We start from the raw sequence: 15929 nt of genomic DNA on the forward strand, positions 1-15929 counted from the left end.
AAAATGTAAAAATACAGTCTCTGTACAAATAATAGCATTTGTCTTTGAAAAAAAAAAAAAAAAAAAACTAATGGAAAGACTGCTTTATCGGAAGAATTAACAAGTAACATCGCTAATGACACTCGCGTGAGCGCATACTAACGGAATCACTGCTGTAAAGTAAAAATAAAACTAATTAACCTGAACTTTACCTGTGAAAAGAACCGCAACAAAGCAGTGTTTCTGTGGAAAGTGTGGTGTGTGTGTGTTTTTAAGGTCAAAATTTATTAAAAATCCTTTGTCTGCAGAACACTCACAAACTGCGTTACTCGCGAGGTTTCACTGTATGACATTTAAGTGTCAGCATCAGACTCAAACATATTTATGTTATTTTAAGCTCTTTTAAACTAACATTGTGGTTAATCGTGAGGATTATTCTCACCTTCATTACCTTGTTTTGCAACTGATCAATGATCTAGACGTTCATAGGCTCTGTAGAAATGTTTAAGAGAAATTAAAAGAACATATTAAAAGAATTGTATCTTCTTTTTAACTAATTTATTTTGAGGGATTTTTTATGCTGTACACAGTTTTAACTAAATAAATATTTTAATTCTGGTTTTAAAATTCAGACACTTGTTATAAACAAATTTGTTAATAAAATTCTTATACACTTATTGTGGCTGAGTGGTTAGTACTGTCGCTTTGCACCGCCAGGGTATGGGTTCGATTCCCAACCCGCCTTTGTGTATGGAGTTTGCCTGTTCTCCCCATGCTTGGTGGGTTTCCTCCAGGTACTCCGGTTTCCTCTAACAGTCTAAAGACATTCTAATTGGTGTTCCCAAAAATAGTGTTTGAATGTTGACCAGAGGTCGTTCCACCATTGTAAAATGGGAATAAATACAATGATAATCACCAGTGTCCTCCCTGGTTCCTAGTCTGGTCTACAGATTATTAATGTAAGTCACAGACGGATGGATGTAAAGAAATCTGTACAGTGCATCTCAAAATATAACTTATATTACAATAATCAAAAACTAAATAAACAAAAATCAACAATTTTTTTTAAAACTGTTGCTTGTGGATAGTGTCATCAAAACATCCTCACGTTTAGGTATATAAGTGTTGTTTTCGACCTGTGATCTTAAACTCAGCTCAACATTCCCACGAATCCTATTCGCGATCCGTTCCAGGATTTTCCCATCACCTGAATCCAACGTAACCCACTAACGCGGTGTGTGTATATGTGCGTATGTGTGTGAGTGAGTATGAGAAATCGAGGCTTGTTTACAGCGCCGGAGCTGCGATAACAGGAGCTCCACTTTACTCAGCGCTTATCGGAGATCATAACGGTGATGGAGATAATAACATCAGCGAGCAGCACACCGCTGTAGCTCTGTCGTGTGTTTAATCGCTCAGTGTTCGTTCCTGCGTGGAAAATAAACACCTAGCTCGTCAGAAACTAGCGGTTCTTGCTAACCGAAGAGGAGCTACCGATTCAAAATCACGGACCCGAGTGGGAACGCGAGGAGAGACGCGGAGAGGAGAGGGAGGCAAAAGAAAACGGCGATTATTTCCACACTGCTTTCACACATTTTCTGGATTATTTCATTTTGCCTTTTTTTTTTCTAAGTCGTTCTAGGCTTCACCCGGACAAGTTACCAAGTTAAAAAAGTTGCCGTGTTCGGATGAAAATTAAGCGCCTCGCTCTAGTGTATGCGCGAGCCTCAATATCCAGCGTCTCCCTCTGCTAGTTAGCCGTTAGCTCGCCGAGCGCACGGGCATTTTCCGTTGGACCAGCTAAAGGCGGCTAGCTCAGCTCAGCTCGGTTCGGCTCGGTGCTCAGCTAGCCCCGCAAAGAAATGGAGTCAGAGGATGCGGGCTTTCAAATTTATTCGTCATCTTGTGCGGGAATTCGGATATACATCGGCTAGCGTCTGAAAACGACTTCGAGTATCAGTATCCAGCTAGCTCAGTGACCGAACTCCATGCTGAAGTCAAAGGCGAGCTAAACCCGGCTAAGCTAGCTGGTCTCCGTTAGAAATTCCTTTACGCACCAGGCTAAAAAAGCCAAGCTAGCGAGACTGTGTGTGCGCGCGTGTGTGTGTGAGAGAGAGAGTTAAACCTTTTTTCCCCCCCCAGTTACCAAGGACACGAAAAGTCCAGACAGATAATTGAAAGACAATTATAATCAGTTAGCTGGCTATTTATTGTATAGGTGCCATTATTATTTTTTTCTTTAGTTACTCCCCCCCCTCAGTGTTTACAGGAATGAGGTGTTGGACATCCAGGACTAAGGATTTGTCCTTATTCTGTGCACTGCTGCTGCTGTCCCTCTCAGTTCACTGCCAGTGGTCCTCAAATGATGGAAGTAAGTACACACGCACACACACACACTAGGGAGTTAAAACACTTTGAGAAAAGTTCAGTGAATCCTAATGGAAAAGTTTGGCTTTGTTCTCCAGCTGCTGTTTTTGTTCTATGACTTGTGTCTGATGATCTGAGTGGAATTGCTTGCTGAGCAGAAATCAGCGCTTTTGGGAGATAAAATGTCCTCCTTTTGAAGGTTTTCTATAATTCCCTGTTAAAGTCTGTCTTATCAGATGTCCACTAATGGTGGCTTGGTGGTTAGCACTGCTGCCTTGCAGCTCCAGGGGCCGGGTTTGATTTCCGCTCGGGTCTGTGTGCATGTAGTTTCCCCGTGCTTGGTGGGTGTTCTCCCACGGTCTAACGACAAGCAGATTAGGCTAAATGGCGTTCCCAAATTGGTTTTAGTGTGTGTGTTGCCTGCAGTGGATTGGCAGCCTGTCCAGGGGCTACTCTGCCTCATGCCCTAAGTCTCCTGAGATAGGCTCCAGCACCCAGGTGACCCTGAATACCGAATAAAGTGGTATAAACGATGAGTGAGTGAGATATACACTACCAGTCACAAGTTTGGACACACCTTCTTATTCCACTGTCTTTTCTGATTTGTATCGTAAAACAATGCTGAATAATCTCCTTTAAGCAGTTAAGTTTGAGATGACTGCTACTTATGCTCTCTTTTTGAGGCTGGTAACTCTAAATGAACTTGAAGTTTTGGTCTTGCTTTCCTGGGATGGTTTTTCATGAGAGCCAGTTTCATCATGGTGCTTAATGAGTTTTACAAATGCACTTGACAATACTGTTCTTACAAGAACTATTCCAATACAGCTGACCTTTGTGTTACAATAAAAACTGCCTGTTGTTATTTAATTATGCAATGACATCTGTTATGTCATACTTTTGAAAAAAGTATGTTATAAATGTTGTTATAGAATGTGGAGAATAAATAAATCCAAACTTCTGTCCAAACGTTTGACTGGAACTGTATCTGATGACCCCAGGTCAGGTACATAACAATATGATGATAAACTATCTAAAATAACCTGTTTGGGGACAGCTTCCACAGCTTCTTTTTCTCTGAGGATTTTATGCAAAAACATAGAGAAGGAGAGAGAATGAGAGCAAGAACATCAGGACATAAGTTCTTTCTAGATAAATGCTGTTGAGTCAGGTTTGACGATTGACTAATTTAGGTAGAAAACTGTCTAACTTTGGGGGGGAGAGACAAAGTGAAACTATTTGTGAAAAGCGCTTACATTTCCTCGCAGAATTTATGCAATAATGACAGAAAAGTTAAGTGTATAAATTGTTCATAAATACATGTAGTGGAACAGGAAAAGTGGTGTTTGGTAGAAAACTGTCTAACTAGAGAAAACTCCAAACTTTTATTTATTTTGAGAAAAGGATAACTGAGCGTAAAACCACAGTGTCATTTCTTTATAAATTTCAACAAACCGTTTAAACTGCCACTTTATGCTTTTATTTGCATCATTATAAATTTTGGGCATTATTGCGAAAACACATTCAACAATGAATTGAAAACAAGATCAATTCTGATCATCAATACGTTCTTGTTTAAACTTTGAACTGCAACTGCTCCCTCTTGTGGTCTATAAATTAATTTGATACATACGGAGCATTATTATCCAAAACAAGCATTATCTGTTAATACATTTTTATTCAGTAAAGCTGTTAATGGCAATAATCATTAACATGCCTAGTGTTTAATTATTATGGTTGAATGTTAAAATAAGAAAGCATCATTTATCTCGAAGGAAAATATTTGGATTAGTTTTCTCAAGACAAAAAGGGAAAAATAAATATTGCTTGCAGTAATGTAGATATAAACCTGCAGTGTGTAATAAAATAGAAATATTCTCATAACATATAGTTAGAGCCCAAGCAGGACCCTCTTTTTTTTTCCTAAGGGGTCTTAACATACTTAATAACTTATGAAAATTAAGAGACAGGTTGGAATTTGCTGCCATTAGGATGATTGAGAGCAGTGTGGCACAGGGCCCTCACAGGCCCCCACACAAGATTTTGCTGCATAGCACATACACACTTGCTGATGCACATGAAACTCGGTTTAGAGCTCATTGAGCCGAACTGCATGTTATGGGCCCAACTCAACAGGAAGTCAGTTATTTTGTGTCTTTTGCCAAAACGCACCCAATGGATTTTGATATACTCCTCCTTGGGAATTTATACGATCGCCACCAACCCAATGTGATCTAAAGACATTGATGCAAAATTGTAAAGGGATTTTTGATATCTCAAATGGGTCAGCCGAGAGTATGCCTTAAACTTGCCTTAAATGTGGTTAATAACATTGTGTGACATTATATTGAGTGACCCTTTCAGTGACATCAAGTTCAGTGACATCATAGTTTGTTTCCTTTTTTCCAGCACCTTTGGCCTATTCTACACACGTACACATCACAAATGTTAACATGCACACACGCATTCATACACACGCGCACACGCACAAACACTAATATCACACATACACCAACATTACAAATGTTAACACTCACACACGTGCTTTCGCACACACGCACACTGTTAAACAATAAACGAAAAAAACCAGGAACTACTCAATAACACTTTTATTACAGACTGCCTTCAGGCTTCCACACACAACACCTATATCTTCACTCCGTAACCCCTAGAACATTCTAGTTCTAACATTCTAACATTCCCATACCCTCTCTTCAAAATTAGAGCCCTCATTTATTTGTATTTATTTATTTATTTTTCCCATTAGGTTTTCGTGAAAGTGCTTAAATGTGTGCATATTTTATTCAAATGTCCATTGTCCCAAACTAAGTGGTTTAGAGAGAAAGTACCACAACACCAACTCGATCTTTTCTACTTGGATAAGATCTTTGATGCTGCTTTTTTTCCAGACGTAGCATCAACAAGTGAATGATTGTCTGTGACACATATCATTGGTGGTGTATGGTTAGCATTACCAGTATTCAGTTCAGAATACAATGTAGCCAGAAATATGGCATTATCAATGTCATCAGACATTGCCAGTGTTTCTCCAGCAAGTCTACTCTGCACGATCCTTTTGCCTTTTTTGACTGCCAAGAAAGAGGGGAGAACTTTCCATCTTCACCCATTAGAACAATTAAATGTTCTCCCTGAGTTCCTCAATCTGCAAGATTTCCAAAGGAGGCATCACTGAGTACAATAATCTTAAGAGTATTGTCACTCCCAAGGTGTTGATAAGTCTAAAAATGTCATTTTGAACTAAGTTTGCACACAACTGTTTGCTTCCTGAATTGTTTGCACAGTTGCATTTTTGATTCTTGATGCCAAGTAGCTTGCATCAAACATGACATCTGGTCTGCTCTGTCTTGCAGCCCAAAGAATTTGACCCATCTTGGATCTGAGTGTGTCTTTCTTCCTCAGTAAGGGGTGTGTCTTGTTCAGCAGATCGAGATGGATCCAAATTTATGGTCTGCATATGCTGAATGTAGCTTTCCTGATGATTTGCACCTTTTCATCCACAGTTTCAAAGTTAATCCCACATAACAAATGTTCTCATGTTCCTCATGTCCTACCTAAAATATTGCCCAAAAGAAAGGTTTTAGTAAAGCTTTGTGTGCCACCCCAAATAAAGTAATCTACATGACAAGCAAGTACACCAGTCACAGTGTACAGAGTTCTTATCTAACCAATGGAAAACAGCAGGATCTACTTTGGATATCTTTCTCCCACCTTTATTACAATTTCCTTTACTCTGTTGTACCAGTATAGTGAAGCATCAGCTAACCCATATACATTTTCTTAAGCTTCCATCGTTTTCCCTCACAGTTGGCCTCAGAAGGCGGCTTGACATAGATGTCACATGACAATTCCATACCCTAAAGAAATGCAGATTTTATGTCTAAGTAATTAAGAGTCCGTTGTCTTTGACAGATCACTGCCACAAGTAGCCAATGGCTTTTTGTAGGTCTTAACATGCTCAAAGGACAAACAGGTTGTGTGGTGCGCCCAGGTGGTGATGGCCCAAGATGCTTGGGCTCGCTCATCATTGTTTGCAACTATATTTTATATTGTTTCTGTGTCAGCCAGTGTTGGAGTTTTTGCCGGACATTCAGACAGACACAGTTAAAGCTTTTATCTATCCCAAAAAGGTTTTTGTGTACTTATAACCAGGTCAACACTTACTCGACTGTATGGGAAAATTGTTTGATTTTGTGCAAGAAAAGTGAGAATAACCTCAATACATTGTTTATAGGGGCTTTGTTGGGTAAAATAAAAATCTTCAAATTCAAGACACAAAAGTTTGCTTTTCAGTTTTGGACTTAAGTGCTTTCTTTATCTCAAAATAGAGACATTTATAGATGATAAAATGTGGGGGTTTTTTTCAGGTCAAGCGGCGTTTTAGTCATGACATCTGGTTACATTTGTCACCTTTTGATTTAAACAGATGCCCAGTCGTTTCGTAAATGTCTGCGAAATTGCATCAGTTGCGAAAGTGAGAATTGTTTACTGATTTGTTGGGTTTATGCAAAGCTTGACTACAAGCTATCCTATTGTTTAAAATGTTGTCAAAGTAAGTTTAATCTTTTTGCACTTCCTGGTCAACAAAATTTTAACTTTTTTTTTTTTTAATTTACAGAACTGTTGATTTTTTTCAATTCTCATTCGTCAAATTGTATTGATTTATTTTCGACCCCAGCAGTTTTGGAAGGAGTTTTGACTGTAAGGCAGATCTCAGGTTCATAACAAAGCACTTGATCTAATGTGTTATTGTTTGTGTAGTAATAACCAGTTCATATTAACATGTTTAATTGATGTCTTTGAGGCTTAAGTGTCAGTGCTTCGCAGTCTTGAGGATAGAGGGCTTTGTGGTTTACTTTGTAACGTGAGACAAGCTGCATGGTTTTTGTCTTAATTGAAGAGAGTAATAAAAGAGGCTGGTTGGAAGACAACTGGTTATAGCTGCTGAAATGGTGGTGATGAGAACCACTGACTTATTTGGCAGATGTTCCATGACTTTGTGCTGCTAACCATGACTGTAAGCAGATAACATGAATGACCTGCCATTTTTAATACTCTGATAGCAAGTGTCTGAAATTTGCTGTGATGTAGCATGCTGTTATTGGAAAACAATCAGCTTCTCTGTGGTTTTGGCTCGACATTTCATGTTTATTTTTCACTTAATTTAGAGCTAATTTTCTCGACATTTAGTTCATCTTTCAACCTTTCAGCTACTGTCAGACTCTTAACCTTCATCTGCTCTGCTGTGCGTTTGGACTCTGTTCTTACTTGCAAGCCAGTTTGGATAAAAGCGTCAGCCAACTAAATAGACAGAAGTATAGAAACGCCAAAGTATATTAATGTAGTACTGCCTTGTGCGTCTTTTGGCATTGCTGGTTGGCTCACACCATTTCAGCTTGTCGTCAGCCTAAGTTCTCGCGTTAGCTGGAGTAAATAATGGGAAGTCTGATTACAGCCATCTTTCAGCTTTCACTTTCAACAGATTTGCAAAAGGCATCGATAGATCACGTGAACACCAAGCTGCCATTGTTAATAACAAACCAAGGAAAGGAGAAAATTAGTCCAGCTTTTTTTTTTTTTTTTTTGTGCGCGCCCACCACCCAGCCTAGCTGATGATTATGATGATGTCTGTTTTTAATCAATAACTTGGTCAGCGCCTGGGGGGCCGTTTTGTTTTTCTCTTCATGTTTCACCACCGCACAATTTCCATGTTTCCAAGTAAACTGCAAACAAGCCTGCCTGATTCATCCAACTCATCAAGGTGGTGGTGGGTGGGGGGGGGTACAGGTTTTAAAATAGAACATGTAAAAACACCATGCGTAGCAAAACAGACTTGGTTCTGTTGATTGGAAGAGTGAGGAGTTTGTGGAGCATGTGCAATTGGGTTTTTACTGTTAAACCCCAGCGGTCTCAGGTCTGAGGGGCAGCAGCGCTCCTCCATCAAAGACCTGTGTATAACCCAAAAGCTTCCTCACGTGCATGAGACGCATTGTCCAGTCCGAACTGGTTAAATTTGCATTCTTCCTAATCGCAACATCCTTAATAATTGTTTTAGTCGAGTTTCTTCGTAGGGATTTTCACTTTTGCGTTGTCACTTTAAGATGTGTAAACATTTGGCCTCCACTCCCGCCTCAGTGGGTTAACCATAACGCAATGTCAAACATCCCAGCTCATGATTAGCTTTCGAACCCTGTGACCCCCTAGCTTGCTTTTTTTATTATTATATCAATTTCTGTGACTCAGCTCACTATTACCACTGCTTTTCTCGAACTCGTTCATTTATGCTAGAGTTGATATTTGATTATTTATTTTTTTTCTTAAACGTTTAATGTTGTCCTTGGTGATTAAAAAAAAATTATTAGCCTTTCTCTGCTCTTTAAAAAAAAGTCCAAACTTTTAGTTTGTGGTTAATTTACTGAGGAAGCAGAAAGCACCCCAGTATACGAATTGCTTTAAAACAAACTTTTTAACCATCTTTTAGATGGTTAGATGGTTTTAGACATTAGACATAGAAGAATTACAAAGGAATCATAGCTTTGTATGGATAGTATATTAAATCACACTGCCCTCAATTAAAAGAATTACGTGTTCACTATCTAAAAGGACCATTATTTCTTTTTATGGCTGTGACTGGTTCGATATTAGTAGGAAATAATGATGTCTATAACCTTATAGACGTCTACATCATATCCTGTTACTCTCTTACTCACGCCTGTCTGTGGTTTACACAGGTCTGAAATATATTTGTGGTAGCCCTCAGAACGCGCCATCATTTTATATTATTTATTCATATATACTGTAATATATATATATATATATATATATATATATATATATATATAAGTATGTATGTGCATATTCTAAAAATTATAATATACAGTGAAACCTCAGGTTGCGAGTAACGCGGTTTGTGAGTTTTCCGCAAGACTTTTAATAGATTTTGACTTGAAAAAACGAACAGGTCTTGGTTTACGAGTATCATGTATCATAACGGTTTTTCGGAATTGTGGATAATTGTCTTCCCTGCTTAGTCTCTTACTGGTATAATCAACCTCTGTGCACGTGTCTACTGTTTACTACAACACTGCGACCACGTGTGTGTAAAACATAATTTTTTTGTCTGTATGCATGCATGTGTGCACAGCGTATAAAGCAAAAGCAAGTCTCATTAGAGCGGTTAAAAATCCATTTTCGGGGGCCTCCTAGTGGCGCAGTGGTAAAGTGCTCGCCCTATCATCCGGGGATCGCTGGTCGATCCCCGGGTGATAACCTTTTACAGCCGGAGGCCTAGAGAGAGCTAATCGGCCGAGCTCTCGCAAAGGGGAGGGATGAGAGGTACTTTGTGCTCCCACATTAATCACTAGCTTTTAATAAGCTTTTTTAAAAATAATTATTGTTCCAGTGCTGTGTTGCTGCACTAACCCTTAGTTTTAAGGGTTATTCCTTATGTTTTTTTATTTATTAATTTTTTTTTAAAGAGCTGCTCGTTCACCATGCAGAACTGTGTTTCTCTGCAGAGCATGAGCAAATGTCAGTAAGACTCGCCAAAGCACACTCTACCTGTGGAGAAACAATGCTTTGGCCGGTTTTGCTCTGGTACTGTAGCTGCACAATTAATCAGAAAAAAAAAAGAAATTTTTTTTTGTTTTCTAACCCTATTTCTGCATGCAGCCAGAGGCCTAGAGAGAGCTGATTGGCTGAGGTACTTTAATGACGGCTCTACAGCCAATCAAGGGCGTGTGTGAGCTCATGCAATCGAAGGAGCGGTTAGCACTGTCTTCCGAATGTGTTACGCCGCTCCCAACGGTGCGTGAGCGAGCAGTTCGAAAAGATGCAGTCGGTGACTTCACGTGGGTCGGAGGAAAGTCTGTGACAAAAAAAAAGCTGCATTTTTGTCTTCTCTTTTTCACTTGATGATAATCCCAGATACTATAGATCACACTCCTGGTGCTGGATACTGGAGAAGGGACAGTTTCAGCCAATCAGAAGCTGCAGGGGGATGTACGAACTGTTTCTGATTGGCTCAATGTGTGTGTCAAACCATTACATTTTCTTCTAATGTTATATAGTAGAATATAGCAGCTATATATTTATTATATTATTAATACATTAATATTTTTAGTATAGATCTTTATTATTTTTATCAGCATAAGGTAAAAGCCTTAAACATGCACATGCACTTGAAAAAGTCGGGTTAAGTGCAGTAAATGTTTTGGTTAAAAAAATAAGACTAGCGTGAGAGAATTTTGATCTCAATTCTCATGTAGAAAAATCATGATTCATATTTTAGCAAGAATTCATATCTATAGAAACCCCTGGTACTTAAACATTCATTTTGTTTTTCTTTTAATTCAAACATCTAGATCAACGATTAAGGTAGTGTGTGTATTTGTGTGTGTGTGTGTGTGTGTGTGTGTGTGTGTGTGTGTGTGTGTGTGTGTGTGTGTCTGAGCTGGTAGCCTCTTGTCTGTGAAACCTAACAGCAGCCGGACAGGATGAGGGTTATCTAATATAAACAAGAGATTTGGAGTTTAGTCGAAGTGATAAAGCCAGCTGTGTTTGTATAGTGGTGTGAAGTAGATGAGTGTAAAACAACTAGACGGATTGATCTACCGCATGCTTTTGCTTTTAACAATTAGCTCTGTTTACACTTGCACTAAGGCAAGAGTTTGTACCTGTAGTTTATTTATTTATTTTCAACTTGCAGTTATTTTTATGATTTTATTTATGAAGATTTATATTTTTCTAATTTACCTTTTACTTTTTTTTTTGGCCATAAGACAAGGGTAAACAGTAGTAGTAGTAGTAGTAGTAGATAGCCTGTTTTAGAAACAATCCTTGTCATGTGATGGAGAAACTAGAAAGCGCAAAAGATTGCCTGCAGACTCCCCTATTCAGAAGTGTTTTTATCAATAAATATGTTCTGAATTATCAAACTTACTGTCCTTGTTGAATTAGAATTAAAAAAATAACAGGGTTATCTAAATTTAGCAATTTATTTGTGTGATTATGCCTTGGTTAGAAGTATAAATTGCTTTTGATTTGAATGTGCTTTGGTTTGGTGAATTGTTGTTGCAGTTAAAGCTACAGGCATTGATGTAAAACAGTTTTGCAAATCATTTTTTCATGAATTCGTCAGTCAAAAGTGTTTGTCAATAAAATTCTGACTGTGAATTGGTAACCGTTTATTGAAATTTACCAAGTGCTATTATACAAACAGTCATAATGTCGTTTAAGAGAGGAAGATGTGTCAGACTTATTGTTTGTGGTAAATCCTATATGCACAAAAGTTATACTGTAAGTAGATAAAGTTGTTTAAAAAAATACACTGTCATTCTTTGCTTGAGTATAATCCAACACGTGTGCTTTCTTGCTCTAGTCTGTAGTCCAGGCATTGACATCGGAAATGAGATCAGCGACTTTAAGAAGCTGGAGAACTGCACGGTGGTCGAGGGCTACCTGAAGATCCTTCTCATCGGAAACAAGCCGGCCAATTATATGGCCTTTCAGACACTCAGTTTCCCCAAGCTAACAATGATCACAGACTACCTGCTCCTCTTCCGTGTGCCCGGACTGGCCAGCCTGAGCACGCTTTTTCCGAACCTCTCGGTGATCCGAGGCCGCAATCTCTTCTACAACTACGCGCTGGTCATCTTTGAGATGAACAGCTTAACAGACATCGGCCTCCACAGCCTGCACAACATCACCCGCGGCGCCGTGCGCATCGAGAAGAATCCCGAGCTCTGTTACTTGGATTCTGTCGACTGGTCTCTCATCATGAACGCAGACCTAAACTTCATTGCTGGGAACAAGAATGCCAAGGAGTGCACAGATGTTTGCCCAGGGTTCGCGGAGGAGAATCCGCAGTGCATCAAGACCAACTTCAGTCATCACTCAAATTACCGCTGCTGGTCATCCAACCACTGCCAGAAAGGTAAGAGCTGACAGAACTGTCAGTAAGTTTACTACACTTTCTGCTACATGAGAACTGCTATCCAAACCTAAAAAGATTGTTTATTATGTTCTACACACTTTTGTTGTCTTGAGTAGTCCTCTTTCTTTGTGATTCCTTAAAGGTCCTACACATCCCATTTTTCATTAAATGTTAATATGATCTTTAGGGTCCTAATGAAAAGTTTGTATTATACGTTAATGAAAAATTCAAATGATTGTGTTAAAAAAACACTACTTTTACCTGGTAAAAACTAGCTCTGTTCTCAGCAACCTGTTTCAGTACATGCTAATTTAAATGCTCATGACCTCTGCTGAGCCCCACCCCCAGTTCTGTGGGGCGTGTCTTCACAACACACGTGGGGTATAGCCACGGAAGTGTAGTCCAGTGCGGGCAATGCTTTGGACTGCATTACCCACAAAGCATTGCCCACAACGCAGTGCTTTGTGGGTAATGCAGTCCAAACTGGAAAACGCTGGATTATGGAGCCTGAGCCTTTCTTCAGTCGTTTTTGGTTTGATTTAAGTACGGAACCTACGCGGAAGTTTGTAATATCGCCTGACAACGCAGAAATTAAAAGAATGGACATGCATCGACTCGATTTGTCTTTCTCATCACTGCATGGGCATGAAAAAACGGGCTGTTGCGCTGCCGCGAGCAACAACAAAAACCGGAGAAGCTTACCGAGAGAGATACGGACGCGATGTGTTTACTGATGTGTTTACATGACTTCTTAATCTTCGACAGACATCGTTATAAACCATCTAACGTAACAAAGGTAAGCATAATATAGTTTTTTGACTACGTACACAGTTTGCAACTAGACAATCACCTTAATGCATTGTTTATTATAAACGGGCGATTAGGGATTATATAGAGACGGATGTACATAGAGAAGAAGCCATAACTATGTTTTATGAGAGTATAAGTTAACTTACACTCCGCATTCATCGTGATTATTAGAAAAGGCGATCTGCAAAGAGTCATAGTAAAAGGAATTACTCACTGAGCCTGGTGAAGATGAAGCAGGAACACGAAGCGTTAGTACAGATCCGATTTTCAGGAGCAGCTTCCTAGTAAAACCTGCTTTATATTGACCCACGTTTATAAAGCAGTCTGGTGAAAAATGATTATCGCAAACATGAATGCATTTAGGTAAATCGGCGGGGACGTTAGCTTTAAAAACTAAATTCAGCCACTGCGTCCTCAGTGGCTCAGATACCTAACCCTAGGTAGGTACCCTAGGTCACTAACCCTAAGTAGTGAATGACGACTGCTATGTTCGCTATTACACCCAACAACTGTACACAACACTCGCTTAGGCGCTTTTTTGCTCCAGCGGCGAAAAACAATGGCCGACAGCTTCTTCTCACTCGGGGCGGGTCTTTGCTAAAACACCAGTGTCAATCAACTAGTGTAGGAGCGGCCTCTTGTGGTGTGGCGTCACACGGCAAGGCATTTGCGATTGGCCTGATTTCAGGAGGGGCATGTTATTGTAATAAATGAAAAGAAAACCACTGGACGGCTCTTTATCATCGTAGAGTGGTTGTGTACGCACTCCTAACACACAGTTCAGTCCAAACGGCTTAAAAAAGTGCATGTAGGCCTGTATGACCCCTTTAAGTGGTTTTATCGGGCGAGATGGCTCCACCTGGCTCAGGACTATCCGTGTGTGTCTGCCTTAATTAAACCTAGCCTTTTGTCTCTTTGGCTAATGTATACACGTCTTTGTTGACAAACATGACTTACAAACAAAGTGGAACCGAACCCGAGGGCTGTTAAGGGATCTGAGGTGATAAAAAGTGCAGCAGGACTAACCATATGTCTGAAACCACACCCTGTGCACTTTCCAGTGCTCTATTTTTGGAGATTTGCCATTTTGTAAGCCTTGTCTGAAAGCACGGTGGAGAATATCCAGCACACTTATGAAATTCCATAAAGCACTGCAATAGGTCATTGTCCAAACAATCTACGTCAGCTGATACAGAAGAGCCTTAATGCTCTTTTTGTACTAAATAGGGAGTGGATTACTATAGTAGAGTGGAATAGACACAGGAAAGTGTTACACAAGGAAAAAAGGGTAAGAGATTTACAGGAAGATGAGAAACAATTTAGGTTTGTTCATATTTCATATTAATTTATTCCCACATGAGCTTACTCTACAGTGATGTCATATTAGTGTATTATATATAGAGTGTATTATATGAATAATTATATGAATAATTGTCTGAGGTTTCTTTATAATGCTTGTACTTGATCTTAAAATGGTGTAGATAATTTAAGAGACAAAGTCTGTGTTTCAGAAGATTTATAATACAACAGATAACCTGATTCGCCTGTGTTTTCTTGATTGCTGGGTAAAGCAGATGAGATGACGGTGTGACTGCACAAGAGCTCTAAGTAGCTGGTCTAAAAAAGGGTCTGTTAAGGAAATCCCCAAATTAAATTAATCCCTTCCCCGGGAATTAAAATGTTTTTTAATGATATATTTCTATCAAAAAATATCAGATTCTCACTGAATGACAACCAGTCCAATCTCTTTGGCACAGCATGTGTCTGAGCTAAAACTTTAAAACTGGAATAGGGGCTCCAGTCTTACAACTTGAACATTTAATTTGCAAAAGAGGATCAACTAAGTCACGTAACCACAAGTAATGCGGGCCATCAGTCATAACAGTGCAAGAAAGAGCTGCACAAATGCATATACACTGATTAGGAAAAAAAAAAACATTCATATCATTAACATTCAAACCACCTAGGTTCTATTTTCTGTTAAAAAGCGGATTCTTTGGGTGTTGTGTTTTCTTTGCGGATCATTGTTTGTCCGGCGCGTCTTTGTGGATGATTGATCGGATTGCCATGGGTGATTTCACTCCATCTGACTGGGGAGGTTGGAGGCAGGATCCGAGGCCTTGGAGTGCTCTGTGTCTGCTGTGCCCCGTCCTCTGTGGTGCTCTGTGTTCTGGTGCCTTTCTGTCGCGGCCAACAATGACTTGTTTCGCTGTTTTTGTGCAGCATTGACTTTTTCATTGGATCGGACCACACCAGCTGGCCTTTGGTTCCAGAGCCCTGGTCGCTCATGATCCAGTCACCAGTTTGCCGTCGTTCACGTTATATCGGTGATCATGATGTGGTATATACAGGTCCTCCTCAAAAAATTAGCATATTGTGATAAAGTTCATTATTTTCTGTAATGTACTGATAAACATTAGACTTTAATATATTTCAGATTCATTACACACAACTAAAGTAGTTCAAGCCTTTTAATTGTTTTAATATTGATGATTTTGGCATACAGCTTATGAAAACCCAAAATTCCTATCTCAAACAATTAGCATATTTCATCCGACCAATAAAAGAAAAGTGTTTTTAATACAAAAAAAAAGTCAACCTTCAAATAATTATGTTCAGTTATGCACTCAATACTTGGTCGGGAATCCTTTTACAGAAATTACTGCTTCAATGCGGCGTGGCATGGAGGCAATCAGCCTGTGGCACTGCTGAGGTGTTATGGAGGCCCAGGATGCTTCGATAGCGGCCTTAAGCTCATCCAGAGTGTTGGGTCTTGCGTCTCTCAACTTTCTCTTCACAATATCCCACAGATTCTCTATGGGGT

General features: G+C 39.4%; 1 protein-coding gene across 1 annotated transcript in view; it reads left to right on the forward strand.

The window, feature by feature from the left end:
* The first annotated feature begins 1260 nt into the window (after window positions 1-1260).
* Window positions 1261-15929, forward strand: part of igf1rb (insulin-like growth factor 1b receptor) — a 90033-nt gene continuing 75364 nt past the window's right edge. Inside the window, exons 1-2 of the mRNA XM_053512742.1 lie at window positions 1261-2350; window positions 11741-12295. Of these exons, the coding sequence (XP_053368717.1) occupies window positions 2251-2350; window positions 11741-12295 (655 nt within the window). The 5' untranslated portion in view covers window positions 1261-2250. The remainder of the gene's footprint in view (window positions 2351-11740; window positions 12296-15929) is intronic.

The sequence above is a fragment of the Clarias gariepinus genome, chromosome 15, assembly GCF_024256425.1.
Source record: "Clarias gariepinus isolate MV-2021 ecotype Netherlands chromosome 15, CGAR_prim_01v2, whole genome shotgun sequence".
In the NCBI taxonomy this organism is placed as follows: domain Eukaryota; kingdom Metazoa; phylum Chordata; class Actinopteri; order Siluriformes; family Clariidae; genus Clarias; species Clarias gariepinus.